The sequence below is a fragment of the Mustelus asterias genome, chromosome 1 (assembly GCF_964213995.1).
Source record: "Mustelus asterias chromosome 1, sMusAst1.hap1.1, whole genome shotgun sequence".
NCBI classification, from domain to species: Eukaryota; Metazoa; Chordata; class Chondrichthyes; order Carcharhiniformes; family Triakidae; genus Mustelus; species Mustelus asterias.
In genome coordinates, this window is record NC_135801.1 from 177,013,101 (window position 1) to 177,026,211 (window position 13,111).

Consider the following 13,111-nt stretch of genomic DNA (forward strand, 5'->3'; position numbering starts at 1 on the left):
GCACATGAATATTTGGGAGACTGACGCTTTCTCTCCTAGCTTGGTCAAAACAAACACACAATTCCCGAGCATCAAATTGGGTTAGTAGCTTTAAGTAGTTGAGGGAAATTTCCAGATCTTGTTCCCAGACATTCCACCATTGTTTCGGCCAAAAATCCAATTTGTCACATAATTCGGATTAAAAAGATCCAGATCCAGATCATTTTCCTCAACTAATTCTAATGTCACATTTCAACTTTTCCTCAGGGAAACCGGATTAATCGAACTCCGACCAACAGACGCAAAAGATCAAGGTGTTTCAACTACCTGGTTAGACCAGGCAGTTTGCAAGGCCTGTAATTTTGTCAATAAATTTTCAACCATCTTCAAAATAACATCAAATTGATCACCCAAATTGGGAGCACCAATAGCGATAGAAACCGAATCCGGTAAAGTGGGGGTACAATCGTTAATAAAATAGTGCCAAGGAGAATAGCACACTTCTGTTGTTTGAATGAAAAATTTCTAGAAACCGTTAGCATGTTTCAAAGCATCGGAGGGCTATCAGTACCACCAACAAAACCCTGGTAAGCACATCTATACATCTTGACTTCTACTTTCTTCTCTCTCTGACTCTTCCACTTCTCTATCTGTTTCACTTCTTTCAGGAGAGATGTGGTGGATGAATTTTTTTTTGTAATTCATTTACAAGATATGCAAGCTGCTGGCGAGGCCAGCATTTGTTGCGCATTCCCAATTACCCTCGGGAAGGTGGTGGTGAGTCACTTTCTTGAACCACTGCAATCCATATGATGTAGGTACACCCGCAATGCTTTTAGAAAAGGGATATGGCAATGGCAGTTAGAAAAAGGGTACAGCAATGGGCCGGAATGGTGGCACAGTGGTTAGCACTCATACCTCACAGCGTCAGGGACCCGGGTTCAATGCTGGCCTTGGGTGACTGCATAGAGTTTGCACATTCTCCCCGTGTCTGCGTGGGTCTCTCCGGGTGCTCTGATTTCCTCCCACAATCCAAAGATGTGCACGTTAGGTGGATTGGCCATGCTAAATTGCCCCTTAGTGTCCAAAGATGTGTAGGTTAGGTGGGTTAGCCGTGGTAAATGTGTGGAATTACGGAGCTAAGCAGGGGAGGTGGGCCTGGGTAAGAGGTTCTGTCGGAGAGTTGGTGTAGACATGATGGGCCGAATTGCCTCCTTGTGCACTGTGGGTCTTCTATGGTTTGATGACAAGGAAAGGGCGTAGCTCGATACCAATGGCGGTACGCTGTATGTGAGGCAGTGACTTCCAAAGATTTTTGTCCCGAAACACCTCTCTTATTCCTTCTGCCATTCATTTGTGCTTCCCTACCATTTTCAACATCTCCCAAACCTTTTTGCCTTTAATTTACTCATGTTGACCCCTTGACCCTTCCCGTTGAACCACTGTCACTCTCGACAACTTCAATCCTCCATCCACGAATTCCAGCACCGCCATCTTGGAGGAAAAGCAATCCCACTCCTATGTCATCTTCAATCAGATTTCTCCTCCCCTAAATTTTAACGTTTCTCTCAACGGTTTTATTTTCTTACAAAATTCAACTTAAAAAAATATTAAATTAGAATGTGGATAGAAATTATTTATCCATTAATTATATAAAAACAGCACAAACTCAAATATTACAAAATCCTGAATATCTCAAAACCTTTCATTATTTGATGGAAAAACGTTGCCTGTAGCACACTGTTAATTAGTTTGTGACTTACCTGCAATGCACTGTGATTGGGTGGTTCCCTGACTGCTGCTGCTGTTTCTGAACTGCTGCAATCAGGTTGATCATTCCTTTCCCATCAGTAGGAATTCCCACCTCAGGCCAGCCATGAAAATGGAACTGTCTGATCTGCCGAATTTTGTTTTCCTAGAGAAAAAGACCATAGATTATACTACAATAGATCTGTAAGTTCCGGAATGGATAGAACTCACAACAAAAATAATGCTGATTGTTAAGTTCCTTATGCTGAAACATTAACATGCAAACACCCAGTAATGTAAGAATAAAAATATTATAAATGAATCATCTATAGACCAGATTTTGCTTGAGCGGGGCATCCCTTTGGCATTTGGGCATGTTAAGATTTTAAAATGTTTTCTTCACAAAGTTGCTTCAAGTACAAGCTCAGAGCAGTATGGCGTGGACAACCGAGGCATTAGGAAACTTGGTGAACAATGGGACTCACAGAACATCTTAAGCAATGAGATTTAAGGATTGAGAAAGAAATAGAGGCAGAACTGAGAAGGAGGGTGAATGATATTAGGTGAATTTAATGCAAAAATCATGTACAAAAAGAGAACTAAAGAGAAGGAACGAAAAAGAGGGTAATTGAGCGAGCATGAGAGAGAACAATGCCAGAGTACCATGGTGTCCAGGAGTCAGCAGGCATCAGAATGAACCTGAAAGAGAACAATGGTATTGACCCCATTTAAAATTGGCAGTGGAAAGTCAGCAAGGGTCAATGCAAGCCTAACAGAAAACTGTCAGAGAACCCACAGTTAAAAGCATTGGCAGAAAGTCAGCAGCAGTCAGAGCCAGCACATCTGAAAAAAAAGTCAAGGTGTAACATCAAAGGAAAGTGGCCAAATGAATGGCGAGTATTTCTCTTTTTCTCTCTCCAAACTAGGACATTTGTTTAATTAGGAGCTGGGAATTTAAAAAAATCAATCAGGGCAAGTACAACAATAAGTGAATTAATAGGAATATTGGCATAGAGTCTGTCTAGAGGCATTAATTAAAATAAGTAGTTTAAACAAGGTGCTAACTAGATTCTGAAAGAGGAAATTAAGATTACACAGATCATGGATGGGCCGAGAACTGTTGCTTGCAATTTCTGAACTATGTGGAAACTCAGGACACTTCACATCTCTCATAGACCATGCACGTCAGAAGTATCTGCAGGTGCTTGAGCTCAAGATCAGGGTTTTCAAGCATGAGGGACAGCTACAGTCACTGTGAGCATTAGAGAAGGTGAGAGCTTCCTGCATCATCCCAGGAAGAAGTTAGCTCACACACAGTTCAAGTTCAGGATAGTAAATGGGTGGCCATCATGGAAGAGTAGGAATAGGCATGGAGTGCAGGGGTTTCCAGGGTGTATGTCACTCTTCAACTGATACTGAACATTTGAAACAGCAGGGAGTGACAACACCTTGAAGTATTGCACAAAACACCACTGGGAAAGGGAATGCACAAGAGGGATCAATGAGCAGAAATAGTCATTAAAAAGGTTTCCACAGTTGGGGAAACAGACTGGCATTTTGTAACCACCACTGTGAGCCCTGCACGGTATATTGCCTCCCTGGTGCCAGGATAAAGGATATCACAGATGGGGTGCAGAATATTCTGCAAGAGAAAAAGAGTAAGCCAGAAGTTGTGTACACGTTAGTACCAATGACAAAGGACAGGGATTGAAGGAACTGAAATGTAGGATCTCAAGGGTGGTAATCTCCATATTATTCTCAGTGCCATGTGCTAGTGAGAGAAAACAGATAGAGAGGATCAATAAATTTAGAAGTAAATCACTGTGGATGCTGGAATCTGAAACCAAAAGAGAAAATGCTGGGAAATCTCAGCAGGTCTGGCAGCATCTGTAAGGAGATAAAAGAGTTGACGTTTCGAGTCCAGACGACCCTTTGTCAAAGCTGCCTGGAGGTATCTTTGACAAAGGGTCATCTGGACTCAAAACGTCAGTTCTTTTCTCTCCTTACAGATGCTGCCAGACCTGCTGAGATTTTCCAGCATTTTTTCTTTTGGTTAGAGAGGATCAATACATGGTTTAAGGTATGGCGCACCAAGGAAAGATTCAGATGCTTGGGACATTGGGATTAAAAAGGACAGGTTACACCTCAACTGGACTAGGACCAATACGCTCACAGGAAGGTTCACTAGTGAGGCTGGGGAGGGTTTAAACTAAATTAGCAGAGGCCTGAGAACCAACATATAGAAATAGAAAAGAGGAATATGATGCATAAATAAATAAAAATTTTGGATAGTATTACCATAGTAAGTAGTATCACATTGTATTAAAGCAGATGAAGGAGATCTGTGCAGAATGCCATGTCAGGTTTATAGTGCATTTATGTAAACACACAAACTGTGGTGAATAAGGTTAGTAAGTTGCAAGCATAAATAGCCATGTGAGAATAAAAATGTCGTAGCAATACCAGAAATGAGCTTAAAAACTGGTGTGGTATATGTGCTTAATATTCAAAGATACAGCGTGTTCAAAAAAAGATAGGGAAGGAAAAAGGTTGGGTGGCAATAATGATTAGGGAAAACATTGTAGTGTTGGAAAGAGGAGTCTTGGAAACAGCAAAGACAAAATCCATTTGGTTAAAGTTGTGAAGCAAATTTTTAGGGAAATCAGAGGGATGTGCAGGATAGAACAAAGAACAATACAGCACAGGAACAGGCCCTTCGGCCCTCCAAGCCCGCGCCGCTCCCTGGTCCAAACTAGACCATTCTTTTGTATCCCTCCATTCCACTCCGTTCATGTAGCTATCTAGATAAGTCTTAAACGTTCCCAATGTGTCCGCCTCCACCACCTTGCCCAGCAGCGCATTCCAGGCCCCCACCGCCCTCTGTGTAAAATACGTCCTTCTGATATCCGTGTTAAACCTCCCCCCCTTCACCTTGAACCTATGACCCCTTGTGAACAACACCACCGGCCTGGGAAAAAGCTTCCCACCGTTCACCCTATCTATGCCTTTCATAATTTTATACACCTCTATTAGGTCACCCCTCATCCTCCGTCTTTCCAGTGAGAACAACCCCAGTTTACCCAATCTCTCCTCATAACTAAGCCCTTCCATACCAGGCAACATCCTGGTAAACCTCCTCTGCACTCTCTCTAAAGCCTCCACGTCCTTCTGGTAGTGTGGCGACCAGAACTGGGCGCAGTATTCCAAATGCGGCCGAACCAACGTTCTATACAACTGCAACATCAGACCCCAACTTTTATACTCTATGCCCCGTCCTATAAAGGCAAGCATGCCATATGCCTTCTTCACTACCTTCTCCACCTGTGACGTCACCTTCAAGGATCTGTGGACTTGCACACCCAGGTCCCTCTGCATATCTACACCCTTTATGGTTCTGCCAGTTATCGTATAGCTCCCCCCTACGTTAGTTCTACCAAAATGCATCACTTCACATTTATCTGGATTGAACTCCATCTGCCATTTCTTTGCCCAAATTTCCAGCCTATCTATATCCTTCTGTAGCCTCTGACAATGTTCCTCACTATCTGCAAGTCCAGCCATTTTTGTGTCGTCCGCAAACTTACTGATCACCCCAGTTACACCTTCTTCCAGATCGTTTATATAAATCACAAACAGCAGAGGTCCTAATACAGAGCCCTGTGGAACACCACTAGTCATAGGCATCCAGCCGGAAAAAGGCCCTTTCACTACCACCCTCTGTCTTCTGTGACCAAGCCAGTTCTCCATCCATCTAGCTACCTCCCCCTTTATCCCATGAGATCCAACCTTTTACACCAACCTACCACGAGGGACTTGGTCAAATGCTTTACTAAAGTCCATATAGACGACATCCATGGCCCTTCCCTCGTCAACCATTCTGGTCACTTCTTCAAAAAACTCCACCAGGTTAGTGAGGCATGACCTCCCTCTCACAAAACCATGCTGACTATTGTTAATGAGTTTATTCCTTTCTAAATGCGCATACATCCTATCTCTAAGAAACCTCTCCAACAACTTACCGACCACGGACGTCAAGCTCAGAGGCCTATAATTTTCCGGGTTATCCTTCCTACCCTTCTTAAATAACGGGACCACATTAGCTGTCCTCCAATCCTCTGGGACCTCACCTGTGTCCAGTGGATAGAGTGGTGATATTGGGGGAACTTCATTTATGCAAATATGGATTGGGATGTTAGAATAATGGATAAGGAGAGGGAGGAATTTCCGAGAAATGTTCAAGAGAATTTCCTCAACCAGAATGTTCTTGGCATTGCTGGATCTGGTACTGGGGAATGAGGTGAGCCAAGTGGATCAAGCCCTTGTTAGGGAAACACTTGGGTAAATGTGAACATTGTGTCAGAAGGTTTAGATTAGCAATGGAGAAGAGCGAAGAGTAATCTAAATCAGAACTTCTAATTAGGAAAAGGTCTAACTTCAATATGATGAGAGAGGAATCTAGCCAGGGTGAAATGGAAGCAAAGACAAACAGCAAAAACTGTATTGGAACAATGGATGGTCTTTAAGGAGGAGATATTTTAGGTACAGGCTAGGTACATGCCACATGGGTAAAAGCTAAAGGAGCCAGGGCTCCTTGGATGAGCGAGATCGAGAATATGATGAAATAAATAAGAAGGCTATGTGATGCATGTCAGGTGAATTCTTAAAGCAAGAACCAAGTCAAATACATGAATTGAGAGAGGACAAGAAAAATATAACCAGCAAAGAGAAAAAATCTAACTTTAGACATGTTCTCAATATAGTTCCAATATATGGACAAAATAATATCGTTTCATTTCCATAATTGGTGCAACCCATTTTCCCTTGATGGAGGGAAGGGGTAAGAGGAGGGAAGGTTAAGATGCGTTCATCTTGCCCTTTCCTAGCTGCTTCAAACCCCATGAGTGCAATCCCACACCTATAAATATAGCTGTATTTCAGATTGGTACTCTAACTATTTCTGTTCCAATGTTTTCTGGCAGCAACTGCTTTATTTTAAACTCTCTTTTAAACGCTCTAGATTCAGGGATATAAAACCCAACAATATTAAAACTTACCCTTGTGTTTGTTACTAGCAGATCACGCACTGTGTAACTTTCACTTTCCTCTTCTTTTTTTATTTCAATACTAATATCACCATGAGAGATGGATCCTTCAGATGGCCAATACTGTGCACATTTCTCCTGTAGAGATACACAGAAAAATTGTTCAGATAAAACAAAAAAAATCAAAAGCTCATGATCCATTTGACCAAGCCTCCTGGCTTATGCTTACAGTAGTTCATACTAAAGTTAGTTTGCACTGAGTTGGACCCAGCTATTACAGCAATGTAAGTTCTGAAGCAGATACATATGGACTTGACAGATGCTGTCAGACCTGCTCAGTCTTTCCAGCATTTTCCATTTTCGTTATAGCAATGGGTTTATTATAACTTTCTGCAATCATTAAAGTCATCTGGGTTGGGGAAAATTAGTTTCTGCTTGCCATCCTGCTTGAAATATGCATATTTATACTTGAAAAGGTTCAAAGTGTGCAGTTTAATGGTGTATTACTCAACACCTGGAATAGCTATTTCGGCAATGCACTGGATTGCACCTACCAGAAGAGGAACAGTGCTGCACCATCAGTTACCACACCCTGAAGAGTAATGGTTAAGGGAAGAAGCAAAGGGAGAAAGGGATGCAAATATTCAAACTACATCCCAACTGTGAAAGGATTGCTGCATTATCATAATTTCATTTTTTTTTCTTTATAAAATTCCATTTAAGAAACATGATGGGTCAAGCATTTAAGAAATTGTCAAGTTTTCTGTTTTGGTCTGGGTACGTTTCAGCATGAACGCATGTCAAAGTCTTTGGCAGAAAGATCTGCTTGACATACCTGACCTCTTTCTTCCAACTCCGTTAACATAACAATGGAACAAGACTTCCATTCCCAAATCATTCTCCAGAAATCTTCTATAGTATGCTGAAGAGGTCCTTGGCTGGCTATGTAGGAGTCTTTCTGTCGATATCCCTAGGGATAGAAATTAAGTAACTTTATAGTGGGGTATGTTCGGAATAAAGTACTTATTGTATCCAGAGAACTGCAATAGAATCGTAGAATATTTACAGCACAGGAGAAAGTATGTTGTGCCTGTGCCAGCTCTCCCCAACAGCAACTCTGCTGGTCCCATTGCTCTGCCTTTTCCACATTGCTGAGCAACTTTGTTCTCTTTCTGTGATGATAAAATTGCCTTTTGAAAGCAATAATTAGATCTGCCTCCGCCAAGCTCTCAGACAGTGCATTCTTGATCCTAACTACTTGATGTGTAAATGTTTTCCCTCATGTTACCATTGCTTCTTTTGCCAATCACTTTAAATTGGTGTCCTCGGATTCTTGACCATTTCACTAATAAAAACAATTTCTACCTACCTACTGTGTCTAGACCCTTCACAAATTTGAAAACCTCAACCAAATTTCCAATTCCTTTTTGAAATCCACGATTGAACTTGCCTTCACGCAGTGTATTTCAGATCACAATCACTCGTGCATAAAAAAATAATAAAATCAGGACTGATTTTTTTTTACCTCAACTCCGTCTTTCATAAGATCCTCAAATTACTTGACTCCCTTAGTATCCAAAAATCTATGGATCGCGGTCTTGAATATACTCAAGAACTATGACTGCTTTAAGTGGATACTGAAGACACTAAGTGAAGTCTGGGCTGCACTTTTTATTTCCAAAGTCTCAGGACAGGACAGCCCATCTTTTTTAAGATGCTGATGTGGAGATTATGCTGGAAGCTGTGAGGGAGTGGAGAAAGATCCTTTTCTCAAAGCATGGCAGGAAGAGGCTACCCACAAAGACCAAGAAATAACTGCCACAATCAGCAGAACTGTTGTGAATCTGGATCAGTGCAGAAAAGGTTCAATCACCTTATACTTTCTGGAAGTGAGTGATGCCCCCAACCCTCAGGACAAGACTCAGGTCAAGGCCAGAATCTATTCAGTTAGAGGTAAAAAAAACAATATTATATTTCTGGATGTTTCAATAGGCCATCGATGTACAGGAACAAATTTGCAAAGAAATTTCAGAGAAGTGCAAGAAGTAGGACAGTTATAATTGGGAACTTTAATTATCCTAATATAGACTGGGTACAACATAAAACATCATCTCAAGCCAGAGGCTGCTGCAGAGATTGGGATAATAATAGTTTAAGGGCAGAGAGGGGCAAGAGTTTCTAGAGGGTGTTCAAGAGAACATTCTAGATCAGTATATTTCCAGTCTAATGAGCAAGGAGTCATGTATCTGGTTCTGGGGAATGAGCTGGGTTAAGTGAATCAAGTGTCAGCAAGTGAACATTTAGGAGACTATGACCATGGTAGCATAAGGTTTAAGTTAGTTATGGGAAGGACAAGGAACTATCCAGGGAAAAAAGTATTTAATTTGGGGAGGGACGAGCTTCAATGAGTTGAAAGCAGATCTGGTCCATATCAATTGGAATCTAGGATTGGAAAACAAAACTGTAACATCACAGTGGGCTAGCTTTGAAGAGATAGTTCAAGTTCATTCAAGATACATTCCCATCAGCAGGAAAGATTGGGCAAACAAATCCAGAGCTCCCTGGATGACTAAAGAGATGGGCTGCAACATGGAGCAGAAAAAGGATACATACAAAAGATGTCAGACAGATAATACAAGTGAGAAACAGGCTTAATATAGAAGGTTCAGAGGGAAAGTAAAGAAAAAGAATGAGAAACAAAGAGAGAGTATCAGAAGAGACAAGCAGTTAATACAAAAGAGAACCCAAAAGTCTTCCACAGACAGATAAATAATAAAATGGTGGTAAAAGGAGGAGTGGACCCACTTAGGGACCTAAAAGGCCATTTATGCATGGAAGGACATTATACAGGACATTAGTAAAAGGACATAAGTGAACCAATTGTACAAGGATTGATTGTAACAACCATCAACTTTTAATTCCATATTTTTTATTGAAGTTAAATTACATCATCTGCCATAGTGGGATTCAAACCCAGGTCTGCAGAGAATTACCCTGGGTCTCGGGATTACTAGTTCAGTGGCAATACCACTACGCCACTGCTTCCTCCTAGGGTGGTGCCAGAGGACTAGAAAATTGCAAATGTGACTTAGTTGTTCAAAAAAGGGGCAAGGATAAGCTCAGCAACTACAGGTCAATCAATTTAAGCTTGATGGTGGGAAAGCATTTAGAAACAATAATTCAGGGAAGATTGTTAAGGTATGTTAAACCTTTATGAATAGCTTTAGGTCCCAGATGAAGTTAAAGTCCAATTGTGGGCACCATAGTTTAGGTGGATGTCAAAGTCTTGGAGAAAGGTAGAGATTTACTAGAACGATACTAACTGGTGCAGGACTTGAGCAAATAGTGAGATTACAGAAGCTTGGGTCTTTAGAATTGAAACGGTAAGTGTGTCAAAATCATGAATGGCTTTGGTAGAGTAAAAAAGGAGAAACTGCTTCCAGTGGCAAAAAGGGACGGTAACTAGAGGACACAAATTTAAGGTAAGATGAGGGCAATTGTTTCACACAGTGAGTTATGGTGAAATGAAGTGCACTATCTGAAAAGATGGGGAAGGCAGATTTAACTATTAGCAAAAGAGAATTGAAAACATATTTGACAGAGAAAAATTTGTAGGACAAAGAGTGAAGGGCAAGGGAACGGAACTAATTGAATAAATTTTCCAAAGAGCTGACACAGGTATGACAGACCATCACTTAATGATTTTATTTACCAGTAAATGCAAATTCTAAAAGCAACACCAAACCCTTCAGCATTATATCCTTTAACTCCTCCAAACCATCACTCAACATGTATCATGTTATTTTTCCATTATATAGGTAAATTCGACCATTTTTAAGCTTTTGTAGCAGTCTTTTATGAGAAACTCTCTTAAACAATGAGTTAACCTAACTTAAACATCATAATATTCAAGGAGAGGAGCAATGTTCAGCTTGAACCATTATCTGTGATAAGGGATAGGCCAATACACTTAAACTGCCAAATGTGTCCCTAGTTTAGATTTTTTGTTGATCAGTAATCAAATACAACTAAACATCTGATTGAAGAACCCCCAACAACTCATCGATACCATCACCCATTCAGGACCCTCCACCTCTTCTCGTCCCTCGGATTCCATCCCTCCAGCCCTCGCCGCTTATTCACCATACCCTCTGACCTTCCTCTCTCTGAGGCTGAGTATTTACATTTCCTTTGTCCACATTCCCTTTGTCCAATTCCACCACCCCTCCCTACCCTCAGAGTATAAATCTCTGCTGACTTTCTTTCCTCTCAGCTCTGACGAAGGGTCTTCTAGACTCGAAACGTTGGCTCTACTCTCTCTCCACAGATGCTGTCAGACCTGCTAAAATTTTCCAGCATTTTTGTATCTGATTTAATACTAACATAAATAGCTTCTTTGTGCTTAAAGATGATACCATGGTTACTCAGCTTTAGCTAAGATGCTTGTGAAACATAAACCTAGAAACAATATTGTCCATATTATCAGAACGAAGTCTTTAAAATCTTGCAGATTATTGGAAAATATATTGGGGGCTGATTTTGTCATTAATTTCTAAGTGTATGTACCATCAGGAACTTGTCTTATTGTTGTTATGTATTCCTTATTGTAAACTCTTTTATTAGTTTCAGCCCGATATTTAATACCTTTCAGAGTAGAAAAGTAGCAGAGTGAGCACTCCACACAACATGAAGTGTATTTTACCAAATTAAGGGACAATTATTAGTCCTGGGCATAGTGCCCATTCACAACCACAATAAGAATGCAGGTTCTGGTTCAAAGAAGTCACTACTTATGGAAACTGGTTGTCTTCCGTGAGTATACCTTAAAAACACCCAAAAACCATAATATAGACAAGCATAAAGCAAGTATCTATTTCACACTCACTGCTTTTTACTTTTGCTCTAAACCATAGTACAATTCTTGCAAAGAAACTACCTCACTTTTTTTTTTAATAGAATTATTCTAAAATACTTTTCTGTGCTAAAAAATATTATAGAATTCAACTAAACTAAATTTAATTTCCAGGACATCATTTTCCTGTCTTGAGCTGTAAAGTCTGAGTAGTGTGGTTTCCATTCATTATTTATATTGAAATTGTGATTTAAAAAGTGCAATTCCTTGCACACTAGTTTAATGATGAATTTGATTTCAACACCCCACTTCCAAAATACTATAAATTTAGATGAGCTAAAATAGTGACAGAAACCAATTAACATTTATTAAAGTTCTGTATTTGGTTTTCATATATGACTGGATTAACACTGACGATTAATTGAAAACTTGACTTTACTTGTGCTTGGAAATGCACAATAAACAACTAATTTCGAAAGACTTACATCAATGAACGATGCATTCACATAATCTGTGTTCTCTTCGCCTCTCTTTACAGGAATGATGACTCTGTTAAACTCATCTGAAATGACAGGGAAACAAAAAAAAAATCTAAAATGATACTACAACATGAGTTGAACTCATGGCAATTCAACCACTAAAGATAGCCAATTCACTTTTCCTCAACATGTTCAGCTACTCTTGGTATCATGATTACGTATGATTCAATAATAATTTCAAAGTCTGACAGCATGAGATACAATAATGTTCAATAAATTTGCCATGCTTATCCCGGTTTAACACTGCTAACTGACTTCAACTATTAGGATTGGGCAATAAGGGCTGGCCGAACCAGCAATGCCCACATCCCATTAAATAATAAACAATAATAACCTTTTAAACCAGCATTATATTCATTAACTTCTCAAATCCCTTTACTCACATAGTATGTACCATATGCTACTTTTCCTTTATCCAATGTAATAGGCAAGTTTAACAATTTTAAAGCTTCATGAGAAACTCTGTTTTCAAAAAGAGTTCAAAAATTGAACTCAACTATCACATTAAAATCCATAGTGAAGAATACAATTCAATTTACCAATGGATAGAAACTAATCTAGTTGCAAAGGCAAGAAAACCTGTACATGAGGACAGTAGCTCCAATTACTAAGTATTGATACATTTGCTCACATGAATTAAATAATGAAGGGTGACTAGAACCATAGAACATTACAGCACAGAAACAGGCCTTTTGGCCCTTCTTGTCTGTGCCGAACCATTTTTGTGCCTCGTCCCACTGACCTGCACCTGGACCATATCCCTCCACACCCCTCTCATCCATGTATCTGTCCAGGTTTTTCTTAAATGTTAAAAGTGAGCCCGCTTTCACCACCTCATCTGGCAGCTCATTCCAAACTTCCACCACTCTCTGTGTGAAGAAGCCCCCCCTAATATAGTCATAGTCATAGAGGTTTACAGCATGGAAACAGGCCCTTCGGCCCAACTTGTC

At 40.2% G+C, this 13,111-nt stretch overlaps 1 protein-coding gene across 4 annotated transcripts in view; it reads right to left on the reverse strand.

Moving 5' to 3' along the window:
• The window catches only part of ptpra (protein tyrosine phosphatase receptor type A), a 242,820-nt gene that overhangs the window by 7,207 nt on the left and 222,502 nt on the right, over positions 1-13,111 (reverse strand). For all 4 annotated transcript variants that reach the window (XM_078223467.1, XM_078223448.1, XM_078223458.1 and 1 more), the window contains 4 exons: positions 12,108-12,184; positions 7,606-7,740; positions 6,783-6,908; positions 1,743-1,894 (listed from right to left, as the gene is read on the reverse strand). In XM_078223467.1, the coding sequence (XP_078079593.1) occupies positions 1,743-1,894; positions 6,783-6,908; positions 7,606-7,740; positions 12,108-12,184 (490 nt within the window). The remainder of the gene's footprint in view (positions 1-1,742; positions 1,895-6,782; positions 6,909-7,605; positions 7,741-12,107; positions 12,185-13,111) is intronic.